At 39.4% G+C, this 19311-nt stretch overlaps 1 protein-coding gene across 8 annotated transcripts in view; it reads right to left on the bottom strand.

The window, feature by feature from the left end:
• Positions 1-19311, bottom strand: part of LIMCH1 (LIM and calponin homology domains 1) — a 371911-nt gene that overhangs the window by 26472 nt on the left and 326128 nt on the right. For all 8 annotated transcript variants that reach the window (XM_072620594.1, XM_072620596.1, XM_072620595.1 and 5 more), the window contains 3 exons: positions 9053-9146; positions 6815-6978; positions 2700-2805 (listed from right to left, as the gene is read on the bottom strand). In XM_072620594.1, coding sequence (XP_072476695.1) covers positions 2700-2805; positions 6815-6978; positions 9053-9146 — 364 coding nt within the window. The remainder of the gene's footprint in view (positions 1-2699; positions 2806-6814; positions 6979-9052; positions 9147-19311) is intronic.

Genomic DNA, 19311 nt, shown 5'->3' with positions numbered 1-19311 from the left:
CCACTTCCAAGGGTTGTTATGAGGATTGAATGCGATGATATAAAAGTGCTTAGCATGGTGCCTGGCCCTAGGCACTGTAGAAATGCTTATTCCTTCATATAATATTCATAATTTTCATTACAAATAAATAGTTACTAAGGTATGGGTACATTTTATTGAAATACCCCTCCACTGAGATACCATTTTTCTTTCGTGAAACAGCTGGTGAAAGAGATCTTACATTGCTCAACTTTTTTCTAATGATTTCAGTATTTAAAGACCATGTTTCCTGTTTCACACCCCACTCCCCTCAAATCAGACATTTTTGGAGGTATGTTTTAGAAGGAGACTGGAACTGCCATCTTTAGTAGACAGGTTAGCATATGCTAGAATCAGAATTGCAACTTTAGATTTGGAGGAAAACTTAAGACATCTATATTGGGGAAGACATGAAATCAGTTTCACTGAAAGTACTAATAAAAGATACTGGAATGACAGCTTCCTTAATTTAGAAATATGACCTTATGAAGAATCAGGAGACACTGAAGTCTGACTTCTCATTTCTCACCTGGCTGTATGACTTTGGGACTTCTCTTGAGTTTTCCTGGGGCTTTCCATGGTGCCCCAGGAACCTCGTCATCCTGGAAGATCCCAGTGGCCTTGGTACTCTACCTCATTTACTCTGTCCCTTTGATTGGAAGGTGGAGCCATGAACTCTCTAATCTCCATTTAAGGACGGAGCTCAGCACCCTTTCCCAACACTTCCACTCCTCATGGTAAGCTTGTAAGCTCCTTGTTGACTGCTTCTTTCTTTCTTTCTTTCCTCCCTCCATTTATTTCTTTTTTTTTTCCTGTTTGCCTCCTCAGTGCTTAGCATAGTTCCTGGCACATAGTAGATACTCAATAATTGTTTGCTGACTAGTTTACTGGTGGTTAGAACAACAGGACAAGAGCCAAGAGACCTAGTTTTAATCTTGCATCAACTTGTGATGTGAAAAGTTACCTAAACATGTTTCAGTTTTCATAATTTTTAAGAAGAGATACTACTCAACATCAATTGCCAGAGACCCTCACTTGGGGTGGAGTAGGGAACACAACCCATAAATAAGGCCATATGTATGCAAGGCTCTGTGTTTCTCAAAAAAATACAATGGATAAATAAAAGCATCCCTATAATTTGTTTTTCTATCAGCAATGCCGTTACAGTACATTTCTAATTGTCACTCCACAAATATGTATGAAGAAAGAATTGAACAATTATATATCCCTCCAATAGATATATTCAATCCACAGGAGCATAGAAGTATAAATGTTTGTCTTGAAGAAAACGTGTTTAAAATCTTAGGATCTAGAGGTGGAGAGGAGTATTAAAACTCATCTATATGCCAATGCTCCTTAATTGGTTTTTTAGAAATGCTACAATAATGAATGAAGTAAATTCCTTTGTCCTTAACAGCACATTCTCTAGCATAAAATTCCTTTTAAACATGTAACTGAAGATTTGTTTATATAAGGCAAACATGTTCTGCATATAACAGCCATTTGTATTTACTGGTACTGAATCCAATCCAACAGGAATTTATTGAGTGTCTACTATATTTAAGGGATTAAGGTAGGTGCTGGGGACACAGGAACCAAACAGATTGGAACCACGATCAGTCAGATTCACTGACAGGCAATTATTGGCCTTTAATCCCTTAAATGCACTGGTCTGAAATTGATACTTTAATGATAGAATGGAAGTAGTTTTCACTTTAAGAAGCTGTTACCCACAAATATGTGCACTGGTTATTTCTCTCCTAAAACAGATGTTTGCTGTTGTGAAGACAGGGCCTAAATCATTTCCCAGAAGGCAATATAAACTATGACAGTCAACTCTAATGTCATATCAAAATAATGGTCCTTCATTGCTAAGAGTAAGTCAGAAACAGGCACTTTTTCAATGAGACAAATAACCAGGCCTCTCTGGTCTACACCCTTGTGTCCAGATCTAGATCATACCTCCGGAATGCTAATCAACTATGCTTTTCCTCTCCTTCAGCAATGGAGCCGCTTAAGTTCAACAAAGCTCACATATTGCATATTGCTTATTAAGGCCCTGAGGAAGGGAGTTTCCCTCTGAAGGCAGCTGGGATCCTTGGCTGAGGGAGGGGAAGGCATTGTAGCAGCTCTGTTGGACATACAAGTGGTGTCAGCAGTGGTGTCAAGCTCAGATAGAAATGGGAGGCCAACTTACTGTATATAAGGAACCCTGCAGGCCACATATGATCTCAGAAAATCCCATATTAATATCTATATCATATTACATTGTATTTCTTTTGTTAAAACCCAACTGTTTCCCAAATATATCTTTATATGGTTTGGGTCAGACTTGGGAATGCTATCGGCTGCATGTGGGCCACTGGCATCATGTTTGACACCTGCTACAGCTGTGGATCCCTGAGTAAGAAGGCAGGAATACAATAAAGTCACAGCCCCCATCCTAAAGTGCAGTCCTCCCTCCCCCTGAAGGCAGCTTCAGTCACAGACCTGATTATCTGCAGGCTATATGGGCTTATTCTCCAGTCATATAATCCACTAGAGACCATGGGAAAGGATCAGGCTTGATAGTTCCACCATATATAGAATATGCCTTATCTTTTCTTGGAGATATGAACCTTTTATCACAGCCCCAGATAAAAGCAGGTGAAATTCACAGAAAACATTTTCTTCTTCTTTACCTTGTGAATCAAGATTTGGCAAAGTTGATTGGTTGGTTTCTGGTACTTGGTTCAGGTATGGAAACAACAGAACTGCTTTTGGTTCTGGAGACTTTGGCTTCGTTGCCTGTGTAAATTAAGCAGCAGACATGACTATTAAGGGAGTTGTGAGTATTAAACACTCAGGCAGAAAGGAAATCTAAGGACAGACAACATTCCTCTATTAACAGAAATAAGAGAAGCTGAAACATTTGACCTTACGGATCCTTTTTGAGTTTCTGCATTTAAATGATCATCATTGAAGATTTTTAAATTGGGCAACTCCCCCATCACCCCAACTGGCATTAACCACTTTTTCTCTCAGAAAAACCAAAGTCCATGTAGTAGAAGAACCATGATTATCATATACTTCCTGTAACCCTAAGGAGGCAAAATTCTAACTCAGTTACATAAATGAGTGGGTACTATTCATTGTTTTCTTGAGTTCTCATGACTGACATGAACATATTCTTCTCTCTCAAATGGCAATGTTTATTCATTCAATGTTTTAAAGGAATGAGCACATAAGCAAGTTCTCCCAAAGTCAGAGTTATATATATTTTTAACAGTTTTTTTAAAAAGTTTTTTGATGGACAAAAGTTTCTTAAATATTTACATATGCCTACTCCTGGTCTTTTTTTATGATAATAGTTTTAATTATGAACTATATAAGGCTGATAGAAATTAAGTGACTTGCTCTCAGGGTCACGAAGTTAGTTATCAGGCTTTGTACAGAAAACTTAACAAACATCAAAACTTATTGACATCCCTCTAGATTACTTCCCCAGTCTTCATTCATGTCCATACATACAATCAAACCTGCCTTCTCAAAAGAATATGCTGAACACTAATTTCATTTCTGACTGCTGAGTGAGTCACTGAAATGGATTCTTGTACTGAACTACAAAATGGGCTATTTGTCCCGAGTGGTAGGAAATAGCCCCAGTCCCTTTGAGTTCCTACGCTTCTTTCTTTCCACAATCTCCATCGTATTTCTTCTCTCACGATCAGCCTGTCAGCCATCCCCTTTCACTATGATTGGTGAACCCCACTCTAGGAATACCCCCTTTTCTTTTAATTTGTGACTCAAATCAGTGAGATTTAGTGCATGGAATCTGTGCTTGTATTAGTTTTTTGACTACTTGGATTGCATCTTGGAGGTTAGAAAGCTGAGTATATTGGACAGGGGGATTTCTGAATGTAAGGAGTTTCTGAATTTACTTCACAAGTAATTTGTCCATAATTATGAAAGTTCAATGTTAAGGACAGTTCCTGGTAAAATTCTGTTTTCTCTTATGGATTATAAATTCGACCCAAACGAGAGACTGAATAAACTGTATCATATAGGTCAGGGTGGTATCTAAAAGATAACTTTAATTTTAAAATTTTATGATGCCTATAACTACACAAGAGTTAGTACCCCATAAATTTTAACTTTAAACTATTTTCTTATAAGCAGTGACTGACAAAAGACAAGTGAGGGTGAGGAGGATGGAACTGCGGCCCAAGGGAAAGTGAAGCAGTGGGCTGTGGGCTTTTTATCAGATGTTCTCCTGCATGTGTTTGCATGGTTCTGATTTTGTTTTACACAGAAAAAGTCTTCAAAGAAACTGAAAAAGTGACAGTGACTACAAATACAAATCTCTTTCCCCTTCCAATGCTGGAGTCTTAAATGCTTTATGCAGTACAGGCAAAGAACAGCTACTGATGGGGGCTGAGAAGAAGCTAGCCCTCCCACTTTTCTCTAGTTCGTTCAAAGCATTTCTCACCCAGGAGCTCATTAAAAACAGTCTGACCATCAGGACAGTTTCCTCTATAGGTCTTTGTGTGCAACAAAGAGATGGGATTTCTTCCCATCTGCAAACAGATGTCACTCCATTTGAGGACAGGGAATAACTTTCACAGGAGAAGCACACAAAGTGATCATCAAAAATATCTGCTGAATCCTCTTTTGTGCACTGGAGGTGGCCTCAGGAATACAGGCCATGCATCTCTAACTCACTCCTGGATTTCCTGTTATCAGTGACACTATCATTCTTTCAGTCATTCACAACTGAAACTGAGGTGGCCTAGCAGTGTGGCAGAAGGCTCTGGGGTAAGGGAACCCGGGTTCAAATCCTGACACTAAATATTTCTGTGATTTTGGTAAGTCACTGAACACCCAGTTCCCTCATCTGTAAAATGAGAAGGCTGGACTTCATGTCCGAGGTCTTTGCCATTGCTAGGTCAAGGAGCCAGCGTCTGGTCTCCTACTAAGTGCAATCAGAACTCCAGCGCAATCTCTCTCAAATCTGCTCCTGCCTTAGCACTTCCATAGCCATCGTTCTACTAAAGGCCTCCATTTTCGCCTACTTAGGTTACTACAATCCCCTCCTTTGTTTCTTTCAAGACTAAAGTCGACACCATGCCCTTCTTGATCTCCTCAGCTGCTATGGCTTTTATCTTCAGATTACTTGGTATTTATTTTGTGCACGCGCGTGCGCACACACACACACACACACACACACACACACACACACACACACACACATGCCATTTTCCCTGGCTGGACTATAAGTTCCTTGAGGGCAGGGACCTTTCTAATTATATTTTTGTATCTCTAGCACAGCACCCAACGCATAATAGGCACCTAACAAATACTTGATGATTGATCCTCCTTCCAAGATTGCTGCCCCCTACCTGGCATTTCCTTATTTACACCACTGCCAAATTAATATTCTATATGCACAGATTGGTTCGTATTATTTTTCAGATCAAAACCCTTAACAGGCTTTCTCCTTATTTATGGAACAGTTTTAACTCCTCAATGTGACATTTCATTTACTCCAGGATATGGCACCACCTTATCCTGTCTAACTTTATTTTCCACTACTACTTTCCACGTATTACATGTTTTAGCCCAACTAAGCTAACCCACTGTTGTACATCTTCTCACACCATTCTCCCGGACCATTTCTCTCCTTGCTGAAATGCTGCCTGTCTTTTAGGATGCAACTCAAATGCTATCTTCTCCTTGGTGGCTTTCCTCAGTTCCTCCCGCCCCCTTTCCCAATCAAAACTATCCTTCATTCCCAGGACTTCACATGGCACATAGTCTACACTGTTACTATTCCTAAAACACATCTAAGAAAGATTCCTCTCCTCAAAAATCTTCAGTGGCTCTCTGGTACCAACAAGGAAAAATACAAAGTCCATACCCTCTGGCTTCATCTGCATGGGACCCTCCCAGGACGGAGCTTCCTCTACCAATTCAGATGAGCACCTGCTTTGCTATAACTTATGACCTCAGAGATTTTCCCACTGGCCACAAGAGCTTAAATGATTTGCCCATGGTCACAGAGCCAAGTGTTCCTGAATCCCAAGACCACTTATAATACAAAGCCTCCCCCTTTCTCCCTGGTGACTTTAGGCCACTGGACCCAGATGGCTCTGGAGGAGAAAGTGAGGCTGGTGACCTTGCACAGCCCTCCATCACTCAAGTCAAAGTCAACTGCAAGTCATGTCATCATCTTGATGTCATGGTCCTCTTGGAGAACCAAGGACAAACTCAACAACCCTGGCTACTACCCAAACCCCATGAACGTCCATGCGATGATATAATACATAAGTAGCTGGACTTTTTACACAACAATCATGAGCTTTCCACTGAGAGCCCACTACTTGCTATCTTTATTTTAGTCCAAGATTCCTTCACTTAAGAGAAAGAAATGGAGCCATAACTGGTAAATTTCTCAGTTTACTTCTAGACTCACTCTGGATTAGAAGTTATTTTAAAAAGATAATTGCCATGATAACATATAACGAACAGGTAACACAATTAGCAAAAGCCTGTAGTAAACTGCATTTATTAGTCAAATAGAGGGAACAATTAACTTAAGAAAAATGGGATGTGTGACCCATGGACCTAGAATGGCAATTTGGAGCATTCAGATACAGAAAGCTAAAAGGTGAGTCATCACCTTTGATTAAGGAGAAGTGTGAGGAGGCCTGGAGAATGTTATGCAGACTGCTGCATTAAAAAAACCAAAGCACCTACAAACTAAAAGTATGTGAACTGCCACTGCATTGCCATTGGCCTGCTCTCTTAATTCCTTCACCTTCTGTGACAGCACCAACTCCACCTTTCCACTCATTTCGCTCTCCAGCTTCCTCTGGTCTTTGTCTTCCACCTCGTGGTCCTTAGGCTGCTGGCTGGGATTGAACTCCACAAAGGCCACCGTTGGGCTGGCTCGGGTCACAGTTGTTGTAAAGTGCTGACACTCTGAAATGAGTACATAATTAGGAGAATGGAAGTAATTTTTAAAGAAAGTGTACAAGATTTAAAAAAAATTAACAAAACATCAAATGAACCATTCACATTACAATATTCCAAAGTACGTTGATCCTTCATCATGGCTTAAGTACTGAACAAGAAATTAGATCAGACAAGGTGGAAGGAACGAGATAAAGAACAGCTAATTTGGGGTCACTTCATCTAAAACACCACACTCCCAATAAAATCTCTAGTTTATGTGTCAATGCCGGTACTTGAAAATACCAGTGAAAAAACACAAAAATGAAAATTATAATTTACATGAAAGTCAAATGAGATGATATACTGGAGTGGTTCTAATAACTTATATTTATCTAGGGCTCTGGGAAGAAGCCAGGAAAAGTATTATTATCATTTTTCTGATAAAGAAACTCAGTCTCAAGAGAGATTAAGTAGTTTATCAATATCCCTCTGCGAATAGTAAACATCACAGAGCAGGCCTCAAGCCCAGCTCTTCCCATTTTCAAGTTAAGACTTCTTTCTACTGCAGGATACCTGTCTGGGCAATTGCTGCAGTATGACCTTGAATGCCTCTGCTTGCTACAGAATGATCTGACCACAGAACAAGAAGGCCTTGATTCGCATATCCTTGGACAGCTTTTAAGAGGCATGCACCATCCACATTATCCATCCAAATCCCCTTGTATAATCAATGGATATGGTACATACTTAACATCCATTTTATAGGACTTGGAACATAATTTTATTGTTTAAATGGTCCTAGAGATATATATTTTACATCTAGTCAAAGATTTTGTTTGGAATGGAGTTCTTAGTCAGGAATTCAGCCTCCAATTATAACACCGCTCTCATGGGGAAAATGAATCAGGTTACGACTGGTAGTTTAGGATGTAGATTTGAGACATATATATGATGGTAAATAAGTTGGGACACTATTTCAAGAAACAGAAATTTTCTAATAAGACCTCTAGATGTCAGTATAATCCTATCATTGAGAAAGGACACTAAGGGCTCATGCCATCCATGTTGGCAGACCCATTGGAGAGGAAACAAAAGGCAGCGTGGTACGGTGGATGGAGAGATGATTTTCAAGTCTCACTTTTAATGTATACTGGCTGTGTGATCCTGGACTAGTCATCTTAGCCCTTCAATGCCCCTAAGTAACTAAGATCACAAGTTGCAGAGCTGGGGCTGACCTACACTGGTGGAGGGAGTTTCATCAACCAGAAGCCTACACAAAATAGACAGTCTGGACTCTTCCCCCAGGGAAGGAGGAAGGGAAGGCATGAAGAAAGGAAACCAGGAAGCAAAGAAAAAGTAAGGAAGGGAGGGAGGGACTCTTAATGCTTTGAAAGGTCAGTAGTTTCACTGATGTGATTAGAGAGAGGGGCCCCTGAAAGATCAAGCTTAGCTTCTGACAGGACTGTACTCAGTGGACACGAAATGGAAAATGGCTAATTAGTTACCATCCCCAAAACATTTATGTTTTGATGAAGCTTGAATATTAGCATCCCAACTGACTATACTAGTAATGATAAGTTATTGGATTCTCCTTTAATCATTCTGCAACATAGGCTGTAATTCTCTTATGCTTTCATTCTCTTTTATGAGTGGGAATAAACCTGTTCCATATCTGACAATTACTGGTACATGGCAAACCTGGAATATTTTCTTTCTCCTCCCAACTCCTCTACCCCCTCTCTTGATTCTAGTTTGGAGCAAAAGGTAATATTTCTGTAATTAGCCATGTTCCCTGGGAAGCCCTCATATGTGTGAATAGTTCATGAACGTGACAATTTTAGGAGCCTACTTCTAGTAAGAAGTCAGGCATCCCTCAAAGCCGAACACTAGACAAACTATAATGGGAGGTAAAGGACAGAGATGGTACCCTTCCCCAGGAGCTGCTGTGGTTAACACGGATGGCTCTCAGATAGCTTTCTGTTACTGGATTAGCACCTAAGCTCTGGAGGTCCTTTTGGAGAGCTTGTTGTCTGCCTGACTAGCCTTTCATAGATAAAGACTAAGGTGAATGACCCCAAAACTGCATTTCCATGGAACAAACCTGATGAGTCACACTCTGCATTCCGACTTGCTTCTTGTCCACAATCAGTTTCATCCTTTTGAGAGGGTAGTTCAGCTTCCTCAATGGTGGAAGTCTGGAAGAAAGAGCATTTTCATTAAAAGATAGAGCTGAAACACTAATATTTACCCACCCCCCTTTAAAAAACTAGATTCTCTCTGCCTTAAGTCTTTCATTAAATGTATATCTTTCTGCTTGAAGATGCTCCCATCATCCTGATCCATATTTGACCTCTGGACCCAGATGGCTCTAGAGGAGAGAGTGAGGCTGGTGACTGCACAGCCCTGCCTCACTTAAATCCAATTCATTTGCAAGTCATGGCATCACCTTCCTGATGTCATGGTCTTCTTTGAAAATGAAGGACAAACTACAACACTATCAACTATTGGACTACTAGAGTAGTTTCCTAATGGACTTCATGCTCTCTCCAGGCCAAGTATCTTGCATACTTCTATCATTTGAATATTTATAAAGTATTATTTTTTTAAAATCCTGTCACCACACCACCTTATCAACTAATGTGTAAATTTCTTAGCTTGGCATTCAAGGCCCTCCATCTAGCTCCCTCCTACCTTCCCAACTTTACCTTGAATTACTCTCCTACGTAAACTCCTAAACTCCCTGTTCCTCCAACATCCACTGGGTTTCTATGTTTCTGTGCCTGTGCTCATCCCATTCTCTTTGCCTAGAAGACCTCCTTGCCTATCAAAATCCTGCCCATTCCCCAAAGCCTTGCTTGAGGATCATCTCTTCTCTGATGCCTTCCTATAATGATTCTTTCTCTTTTTCTATACTTTTAACTTGTAGCACTTAGATGGTATTTATCACTGCACTGTATTGTTATTTGAGTAGGTGTTTTATATACAATACAAAACTGTAAGTTATCTGAGGGAAGGAAAGACATCTTATACACTATTTTATCCTCTAATGAACTTGGCACAGTACTTTGTGTAAAGATGATTGTCAATACTTATCTACTGAATAAATGAAATATATGATGACATCCTAGGATAACTAAGATTAACATGCTATTGTTGGCATATTTTTCAGGATGGAAAAATTCTTACTATTGCATGGCTAAAGGTGTTTTTGTTTTTACACATTCTAAAAACAAACTACTCCTGATTTTTAAAATCAAATTTACACATCTTTGACATGCATTTCTCCTCCAAAGTCTGTCCGAATGGTCAAAAAAAAAAGTATGAATGGGGTCTTCAAAGTTATGTTTTTAATGGAAAATTTTAAACTTAAAAGTACTTTTAAAATCAAGGCCCTCAACTCTTGGATATGAACAATCTAAATGCTGGATTCAGAGATAAAATATATTTTTTGTTTCAAAAGAGTCAGGACTTTTAAAAAGAAAGCTACCTAATAAACGGCAACCCTATGTCTATACTGAAAGACCATAATGATAATACACACTTTTGAAAACAAATAAAACTGTACATGGCAGTTTATCTCCTATAAATTTTAAGTGTTTTCTAGTTTGTTTTCAAATAAATGGTTTGTTGGAGATATATGATTTTTGGAGGCTTAATAAAGACCCCAAATTTAATGGGTCAAAGTTTCTGGTATTATAATGAATACTTCTAATACAAATTTTATTTTTGGTGATTATTTGTAAGAATAATTTGACATGGTTGTAGAACATTAAAATCAACTAAATTCTGAGAATGCGGCAGGCCTAATACTATCGGAATGGTAAAAATGACAGTCCCATTGTCCTGTCACATTAATGTGGACGATATTGGCAGAATGCTAATTTCTACACAAATGGACTAAATTATAAAAGTTATTGGATGCTGGGAAAAGACAATATGCCATGCCAGATGGCTGAATTGCATTCCTGAGAACGTGAATGTTTCTAGTCATTAAAAGTAAGTACAAAAAGACCCTCAAAACGCACCAGCAAGTCTCACCAACATGTCAAAAGAATTCATTTCTAAACCTTTTAAAAATTCTAAATCTTCTAAAAGTTCATCTCTAAACCTTTCAAAAATGCAGCATACCTACAAAACTACTGTAAACATAACTGCAAAGAAAAAAAGTTATTCAAGTATTCTTATCTGATTTGGAATTTATTACTATTATGACAAATATACTGCATTAAATTCTTATATTAACAATATATCCCTTTTAAAACACTTTAACGTTTTATACTGTGGCAGTATATGCTATTGTATTCTCAAACTCAAACTAGCTCCAAGCGTCCAAAAGGATGGATCATTTGAGAGGAAATCTGAAATCTAGAGTCGCAACTTTTTGAAAACAAAATAATTCACATAACTCCCCTTCTTGTCTCCTTCATTTCTGTGTCCTGCTAGTAGTGCTCTAGACTTCCCTTCTTCTCCATAATTTCCCAGCAGCCATCTCACCCTAGAAGCTGGCTTCTCCACCATCCTTCTCACCCAAAAACAATCTCCATCCATGTGGTCCCTTCCGCTGGTTGTTTCTTCCGGGATCCCCTCCTGACTTCCTTTCTCTATCATGCCCTAACGCTCTGCTTTTCAGCTTCCTTTGATCAGTTTTCATCTCCTTCTTAAAGTGTAAGCTCCTAAGGGCAGGGACTCCCTTTCTTCTTGTTTCTAGGAGTTGTTGTTCAGTTATTTTAATTGTGTCTGATCCTTCATGACGCCATTTGGGGTTTTCGTGGCAGTGGTTTACCATTTCCTTCTCCAGCTCATTTTTACAGTTGAGGAGGCAAACAGGGTTAGGTGGTCACCCAGGGTCACATAGTTAGTAAGTATCTGAGGCCGGATTTGAACTAACAAGGATGAGTCTTCCTGATTCCAGATCTCCATCTAGCTGCACCAATACTTTCTACTCGTAAACGCTTAGAAAATGTTTGACTTTACCTCTCTCTGCTTTCCATAGCTTCCAGCTAGTTCACCCCCATGTCCTTTCCACTCTAGGCACAACATCGTTTACAATGCATATGGAAAGCCTGAGGTCACGGTGGTTTACCTAGAAATATAGCTACTCGAGATGCAGGGTTTGGTGAATTGCCACAGCCTAAGTATACCTAATTATTTATAGAACTCATGATTTTCAGACTTTATTTAAATCTATAGTCTAGCTTTTTGGCAGCTAGGTGGCCCAAAATAGTGGAGCGCCAGGTCTAGAGTCAGGAAGATCTGAGTTCAAATCCAGCCTCAGACACTTACGAGCGATATGAATCTGGACAAGTCACTTTAACTCTGTTTGCCTCAGCTTCCCTATCTGTAAAATGAACTGGAGAAGGAAATGGCAAACCATTTCTGTATCTCTGCCAAGAAAACCCCAAATGGCGTCACAAAGAGTCAGACATGACTAGTACAAGTGAACAAAAATAACATACTCTAGTCATCAACAATAGTTTATGTTTCTTTGGGAAATAAATGCATCCATATATAGAGTTGAGGATGTTATTTACAGCTTTGATAGAAACCATTTTAAATAACTTACTATTGGCTACTGAGTAACTCTGAAAGGCATTTGAGCTTCTTCCATACTGGAAAAGTAGGGTGGCAGAGGATTCTGAAGAACTCTGATATACTAAGTTTGAGATGGCAGTGTTCTTGGAATCAGAAGGATTCCAGAAAGACCTGAGTTCAAATCCAGCCTCGGATACTAAGTAGGTATATGACCTTGGGAAAGTCACTTGGGAAGTCACTTTATTTACTTTGATTTGCTCATCTGTCAAATAGGAATAGTAATAGCACCTACCTCCCAAGGTTGTTGTGAAGAAAAAATGAGATGATATGTATAAAATGCTTAGCCTACTGCCTGGTACATAGTGGGCATTACATAAATGCTTATTCTTATTCCTTCTCTCTGTCCCTCTCCCCTGCTCATCCTTCTGTCTCCTTTAAAGCCCAATGCTTCCTCTTCCAGGAAGCCTTACTGGATCTCCCTAGCTGTAATGCATCTTATACCTCAGGCCTCACAAGGCAAGGTACTTTGAATGCAGGTCTCTTATGATGTATCATTTTTCATTCTGGATATTTGTATATGAATAGATATCACATCCTCTGCCAGGTAATAAGCTAAACTTAACTTTTGTGTCTGATCTCGTATCTGCTCTACATGTCAATAACCATTTCCTAAATATTACTGAACTGAATTTAATAGTGATAGTGATAATGTAAATAAAACTAGCAATAATCTTATATTTATAGTGTTCTACGGTCTGCAAAGTGTCTTTCCCTCAACAACCATGAAAGGTTGAGAGTATAAATAGTATTATACCTATTTTATAGAAGAGGAAACTGAAGATCAGAAGTTAAATGACTGGCCCAGAATCACATAGTTAGCTAAGTATCAGAGCCAAAATTTGAACCCAGAACTCTTGATTCTAAGTTTAATGCGTTTTCCACTACACTAACTAAGAGAAACAGCAAGCATACTAACATATCCAACACGCACTGATGAGGAACCATGCTAGTATGGAATCCCCAAATTTCCTAAACTGCACTAAGTTCACTTAATTTAGGTGAGGGCAGCCTGGTGGTACAGTAGATAGTGTGCTGGGTCGGAAATCAGGAAGACTCGTCTTCTTAAGTTCAAATCTGACCTCAGATACTCATCAGATGATGTGACTCTGCGCAAGTCCCTTAATCCTGTTTGCCTCAGTTTCCTTATCTGTAAAATGAGCTGGAGAAGGAAATGGAAAAGTACTCTAGTATCCTTGCCAAGAAAGCTCCAAATAGGGTCATGAAGAGTCACACGCTGCTGAAAAACGACTCAACAACCACAACTAAGGACCTTAAATTGCTTCTCTCTTCAGTAATGTACACCTCACATTTAACTGCAATAATCAAGATAACCTAGAAGCGACAGGTCCTCTGTGTGTTGGATGTCAACGATCTCTGGCTAGGACCCCATTTACAGTCAATATCATTCCATAAACTTGTGTGTATAGGAATAATTAGACACAAAGCCAGAAGTTTTGTATAAATAGAGCTGGCTAAACCCAATAGCCTTACAACTATATCTGGAAGGAACATAAACATGCTTTCTAAGAGGTTTTTGCGGAAATCTGTTTTTGAAAAGGAATTTGCAATTGGCCCCAGCTCCTTCTCAAAAGGCTTTATTATAGTGAAAAATGCTTCAGTCGACATCTGATTGTACATTTCCAGGACCACTAGCAGGAAACATTACCAAGGTACTGAATTATGAGGTAGAATTTCTATAGCTTCATCAGGGAGGAAAAAAATCTTACCTCTAGTCTTAGCCTTATTCATTTTGTAGAGGGGGTGGAAAGAGGGCATTTTAAGTGCCAAACAACTGCTTGACATTTGCTAAATGTGAAATTAAAAGAATGAGGGAGAAGAGCAAAGAAGCTGGTGGGAAGGAGCTGGCCAGCAGGGAGTGGGAAGAGGTTATGTGAGACTGGCTGGCAGAAGGGAGCTGGTCCACAGTAACAGAAGGAGGGACGTTTGGGAGGTCAGTGGGTAGGAGTCTGGGGAGTTGAGGTAGCAAGAGGAAGCCAGGGAGTGAAAATAATGCACAATGGGAAATGCAGAGAAAAAGCCAAAAGGAAATCTTCAGAGTGCCTGGAACAGCAATCATCTCATGATGAAAAAATTTAAATCCTGTAAATTTCTTTTTAAAAAAAAAATGTGTATATGTATGTATGTGGAAGGGGTGAGAGTGGTGAACAGATCTGTAGTATTTCTGGGAAAAGTACACATAAACCACCCTATCTATATGACACAGGGGTATAATCCTCAACAGCCTAATCTTTATTCCATTTTCATCATTCTATTTTCTAATACTTAATGTTACGTATATCATCTTCAAGTTTCTGGGGAGAAAAAACACAACAGATTTACATTTTCTCCTTGTTCTTCCCAATTCCCAGAAGAACCTTTCACAGAAATCTATGAGATAGTCCCAAGCCTAGTACAGACAGTCATTGCTGTGAGTTATGCTGATTTTTTCACGTATGAGGCAGTATGGTAGATAGTGTAAGAAACAGTGGATGGGAAATCTTAAGAGCTTTTAATTTGAACACCACTGAGAGTGGCTTTGTGACCTTGAGGAAGCCACAAACTTGTTATGCCTCAGTTTCCACATCTGGAAAATCGTGATGACAATACTTGCAATACCAACCTGACAGATTTGTTGCGGGGCAAGTGCTCTTTAAACTTTAAAACTATAGAAATTTAAGGTTTTACAGCACTCAGTAGGATCACAGATTTAGAGCTGAAAGAGATCTCAAAGGCCATATAGTCAGTCCAATGCCCTTATTTTTAACATATGAAGAAATTGAGGTCTAAAGAAATTAAACAATTTGTCTAGGTGGTAAATGTCAGAGAAAGAATTTGAATCCAGGGCCTCTGACTGTAAAGCCAGTGGTGTTGTCTTTTCACTGTACCCTGTCATCTTATTGTGTTAGCTCCTTTGGAATCTCACCTGCTGCCTTTTTCTACCCCAACCTCACTCCTTAGGAAAGAATAAGGTGAAACTATCATAGTTATATCTGGCCAATGAGAACGAGCACGAGTGAGTTTGCAGGATCGCCCTTGTCCTTAAAAATTAGGTTATTCAAAACAAACCATCTTTGTTTTGATCAAGCTTGGCCCTGGAGAAGAGCTCATGATACACCTATCACTCTCTTCTTTGCAGGGTGGGGGGCTATGGATGTGGAATACAGCATATATTGTCAGACATGATTGATGTGTTGATTTGAACTGCTTTTTTTGCCCCTTTGATTTTTCTCTTTTTAATCTCTTACTGGGGAGGGCTTGAAGGATGGGAAAAGCTCTATGCAGAAATGGAGATAGGGTAAAAACAAAAGATAGCAATAAAAATAAGATATTAAAATCTACCTCAGACAGCTAAGATACTAAGGATGAAACAAGGGGTGGGACTAAGTGACTTATCTAGCTTTCTAGCTGGAGATCTTAACAGGCAACACCAAGTCATTCCCAGGAGCTAAGCCTATTTGGATCAAATGACAGTCTTTTTACAATTGGCATGTTGGCATGTCTTTACCCTACTTCTCCTTATATCCCTGTGCTGAGCAAACATTTACTCACAAAAGGTACAATTTCAAAGATCTATTAAGAAATCTGTGTGCTGGGTTTGTGTAGCAGGAAGAACAATGAGCTGAATCAGGAACTCTGCACACTGGTCTAATGGGCTGCTATTCATTTGTTGTGTAACCTTTGGCAAACCAATGCCTCTCTCTGTTTCTTCATTCCTCAAAGGAGGATGTCAGATCAGGTGATCTCAAAACTCTTTCTAACATTAAGTTCCTATGAAATGAATTTGGGAACGCTGGCTATCTATTGATATCCATTAAATACAACATGGTTATGGTTTTCAGTTCATCACTCTGTCCCCCATCCCATGAGAATGTTCTCTCCCCCCAACCCCCACCCCCAAACATGTTGATGCCTTATTGATCTTTTGGAATCTATAGCTCAAATTCTACCTTCATTGGCACAAAACTCATAGTAAATTAGAGTGCTGGGTTTGGAGTCAGAAGCCTTGGGTTTGAATCCTGCCTCAGACATTACTAGCTCTGTGTTCATGGAAGTCAATTCTCAGAGCTTCAGCTTCTTCATCTGTAAAATGGGGAAATAACAGTATTTGTACTACCTATCTCAAGGGATGTTGTAAGGAAAATGTTGTATGAACCTCAAAGTTCATAAAAACCTAAGTTAGAGAGGTGGTATGGCATAGCGGATAGATGGAAGGTCTTGGATTCAGAAAGATCAGGGTTCGAGTCGTGTCTCTGACATATTTGGGCTATGTTAGCCAGAAGGAAATCACAACATCTCACTATCTCAGGATACTCTAGAAGACTATAAGTTACAGAAGAGTTACCAGTCTGCTTTGGTGGAAGGAGTTTCCATTCTATTTCTGGAGTTGTCCTTCAATGAAATCACATCTGGACATGTCCCCACAAAAAACAAAAACAAAACAAAACCTTTCACCTCTCTTAAGCTCTTAATTTGTTATATTTGCTTTCATAATTACATGTCAAATTCCAACACTCCCTCTTCCCCCACAATAAAGCTAAGGATATTGTCTGTCCTAGCTTTATGTCTGCTCCTGGTGCTTAATAGAGTACTTTGCACACAAAAAAAATGTTTAGCCACTAGTCACCAAATGTAGATATGGGTTATATTTGCCACTGAAGATCTCAAGGCACCTCTGAGATGAGGAAAACGTACTCCCCAACTGTGTAGAATGCCCCCCTCCCTATAGTGTACAATGAGATGTCAAAGGGATTGCCTTAATTTTCCTTCTAATCCCTTTTATCAATTAACCTCTACCAACCTACACCTCTGCTGTTGAGTACTGGTCCTATAGTTGGAGGACCCAGGTTTAAATCCTTCCTTGGATTCTTACTACCTCTATGACCTTGGGCCATTCACTTGCCTTTCTTGGGCCTGTGGCCTCCTTTGTAGAATGAAGTACTTGGACTAGAAGGCCCCTCATGTCCTTTCCAGCCCTACATCTCTGACTCTATGATCTCTACCTCTCTGCCATATGCAATCTCTTTCAGCTTCCTTCTTACTCTTTCATACTTTCAACTTTCATTCCAGTTTCTATGCCTTTGTTCATAATATTCCCCCAACTTGGATTTCTTTCCATCTTCCTTCTTGACAACCCATGTCTTTATGGTCAAGTTCAAGACCAGTTCTCTGCAAAGGTTTCTCTAATTCCTCCTTGCCCGCAACAATCTTTCCTACTTCTGAATTCTTAGAGCACAATAGGAGATGCACTGTATAGAGCACTGGGCTTGGAGTCAGGAAGACCTGAGTTCAAATCCAGCCTCAGACATGCACTGGCTATGTGACCTTGGGCAAATCACTTAACATTTGTCTGCCTCAGTTTCTTCATAGTAGAACAAGGATAATAGTGGCAGGGTTGTTGTGATGATAAAATGAGATAATACGTGGAAATTCCTTTGCTAAATGTATCATGCCATGTCATATCATACATTAATAATTTTCCCACTCTAACGTACTATACAAATGCTATCTCTTAATATTAGTTCCAGAAGTCTTTGATATCTATTTCTTTGCACAACTTATTTCATAACATATTCTATTTTTTTCCCCTATCTCCCATAGCACCAAAAACAGTAGAGGGCATACAATAGAAACTCTAAATGCTTGTTGAGGAAGTAATTTTGATCAATGGTGTCAAACTCAAACAAAAAAGGGTTCATTAATCCATATCTAAGGATCCTTACATATGGAGGGCTGCAGATGGATTTAGTTTTACAATGGAATGTTATTTATGTTTTACCATATTTCTACTTATTTTGTTAAAATTTCCCAATGACATTTTCATCTGGTTCAGGCCACCCTTATATTTGACACCTTTATTGTGAGTATGTTTTCCTAGTAAATATTTAACTACTTTCTGAGATATTTATTAATTTGATCTCATCTGTGTTTACCGTGGTGTGTTGCTTTTAATAACTGCTGAAGTAAATGGATTTGAACTGAGAGGATCATTAAGTGCAGTCTTCTAGCATTAGCAGATCAAGCTATGTTAATTTAAAATCATGCTTATCAGTTTACTTTGGATTTGGGGCCCATTTCTGAATGGGAGATCACTATTCCTCCTCTCCCCAAAGAGGGAAAGAAACTGAATGGAAAAAGAGAAGGAGGGCATGAGATAATTAAATTAATTCAAGATACCACAGCACAATTACGAAAGTAACACAGGAAACTCAGTACCATAAAATGTTAGGGTAACATTCCAACTCTTGTCTATTCCTTATTGGATTTTCATAAATATTTATTAGGACCAGGGGGTGGAAGTTAACATGGAGGTAAATTTCACTCGATATAAGCTGCATCTTTTTGCAACGGGAGTTGTCTCAAAGTATCACAACTAATGCATGGGAGTTCCCCACTCCCTAGATGTGTTCAAACAGAGAATAAGGGGAGGGGGGGAGGAGCCAAGATGGCAGAGTAGAAGGACCTGCTCTAGCTCTACACCTCCATAGCCCATAAAATACTTCTAAAAAATGATTCCAAACAAATTCTAGAGCAGTGAAAGCCAAAAAATGACAGAGAGAAACAGATTTCCAGCCCAAGATAGTGGAAGGCCGACAGGAAAGAACTATCACACCAGGTTCAGAGCAGAGCGCAGCCTAGCCTTGGCTGTGTGGTATGACACTGACAGGACTGGAACAGGCTTCAGGGTGCAGAATCATGGGTAGCAGTTGTGGTTCCCAGATTTCTCAACTCACAAATGCCAAAGATAGCTTCAAAGGTCAGTGAGAAAGC

Source organism: Notamacropus eugenii, chromosome 6, assembly GCF_028372415.1.
Source record: "Notamacropus eugenii isolate mMacEug1 chromosome 6, mMacEug1.pri_v2, whole genome shotgun sequence".
NCBI classification, from domain to species: domain Eukaryota; kingdom Metazoa; phylum Chordata; class Mammalia; order Diprotodontia; family Macropodidae; genus Notamacropus; species Notamacropus eugenii.
The sequence above is the reverse complement of the archived record's forward strand: the minus strand, read 5'-3'. Positions and strand labels throughout refer to the sequence as shown.